At 36.5% G+C, this 1,639-nt stretch overlaps 1 protein-coding gene across 1 annotated transcript in view; it reads right to left on the reverse strand.

Moving 5' to 3' along the window:
• Positions 1-1,639, reverse strand: part of LOC107579411 (poly(rC)-binding protein 3-like) — a gene marked incomplete at both ends in the record, with an annotated part of 3,615 nt that overhangs the window by 1,248 nt on the left and 728 nt on the right. Inside the window, one exon of the mRNA XM_016265245.1 lies at positions 641-772. Within this exon, the coding sequence (XP_016120731.1) occupies positions 641-772 (132 nt within the window). The remainder of the gene's footprint in view (positions 1-640; positions 773-1,639) is intronic.

Raw genomic sequence — 1,639 nt, forward strand, 5'->3', positions numbered from 1 at the left:
CTCATGTCTAGAACTGACATTGTTATCGTCTGGCCAGTTATTTAGGTCAAGCTATTTAGATACTGTATATAAATATTAGTCTATTTAGGCCTTGGTGGGCCGTCCTGTCCTAGACATTCATAGCAACTGGGAATAACAGCAGCCAGTTCACCCCTCACAGCCCTCAGCCGCGAGGACAGCTATATTTATTCAATGTGATCCACCAGCCGAATAAAAAACAAAGCCTTCAAACAAAAGTCACTGTCCTCATGTCAATTTCAACAGCTAAATGAAAATGAATGGTTCCACTTTTGAGATGAATTGCTTTGTTTTCCATCAACGGATTCCATGAATAGATAAGTTTGAGGAAAAGTGAGTGAGTTCAAAAGTTTAGGAAATTACAGCTCAGGGTTGCAGCCGTCTCATAACATGCGGATTTAGTGGAAGCATGAATCGAGCTGCCCCCTGTGCTCAGGAATAAAAAGTTCTAACTTGATGAGGACAATCAATCATGCTGCTGTTAAGTGTTTCTGCCTGCCGCTGAGGCAACGGAAACTAATTGTTTAACGGATCATTCCGTGCATCATCTGAGAGACGCTGTGACCTGCATTACAAACCCTGCGCATCTGCCAACAATTAAACCTCTACCTAGAATATCTACCTCTCTGATCTCTTTGATCTTCGAGCCTCCTTTGCCAATGAGTGAACCGCACTGACTGGCGGGGAAAACGAGGCGCAGTGTCACAGGAGGCCTGCTTGTCACGGTGCTGTTTATCATAGATGCCAGGATATCCTGAAAGAGATGCACATGCATCAGAAAGAAGCTCAATTCAGCTTGTGTCAAGTCATTGTGTCATTTTTAAATAAAAACAAGTTTATAAGGGAGAAAAAACTATTGCAGGAACACTATTGCAGGAACACAAGTTGACAGTTTTTTAAATGAAATAAAACACTGACTAGGTATTTTGTGGCGCAATATAAAAAATGTAAAAACAATATATATATATATATATCACCAAAAATAACAAAGTGTTAATAGTTGTCAATAGTTGTTAAGTCACCATTAGCATTTCCTTTGGCTTGGACCTAATTTACTTTTAATTAATTTACTGTAATTAAAAGCCAGTGCAATGGTGTTGTTTTACAGAACACAATTTGTTGCATTGTGCAACATGTAGAAAATAAAGCAAGTGACTGACTCATTACTAAAACTATACGTATCAACATTGTAAGTTATAGAAAAATTACAATTGAATGAACAGTTAAGGGAGGAGGGTTTAGCAATACTATTGTGGTGAGATAAGTGGTTGTTTAGTATTAGATCGTTTAATGATCTCTCTGCTTATAAAACCCATTATCTCTAACAATTAAAAGGTATAATCTTAAAAATAAACATAATTAAAATGAACAAGTAGCCAAAAAAACAAGCAGCAACAGCATAATATATCAAACAGTAAAATAAATAAATAAATGCAACCACATATTTTATGGATACAATGCAGGCATATTACTGTGGACATCACACTATTACAGTTAATGTCTAAATATACAAGATCACTGTAATGCAGACACAGATAACTGTGATTCAATAGCATTCTACTTTAATATACTGTAACTAATTTCCTGCTCCTGTTCACTGTGAATTCACTGTATTCAGTAA

The sequence above is a fragment of the Sinocyclocheilus grahami genome, unplaced genomic scaffold (genome assembly GCF_001515645.1).
Source record: "Sinocyclocheilus grahami isolate Dianchi unplaced genomic scaffold, SAMN03320097.WGS_v1.1 scaffold17121.1, whole genome shotgun sequence".
Lineage (NCBI taxonomy): Eukaryota > Metazoa > Chordata > Actinopteri > Cypriniformes > Cyprinidae > Sinocyclocheilus > Sinocyclocheilus grahami.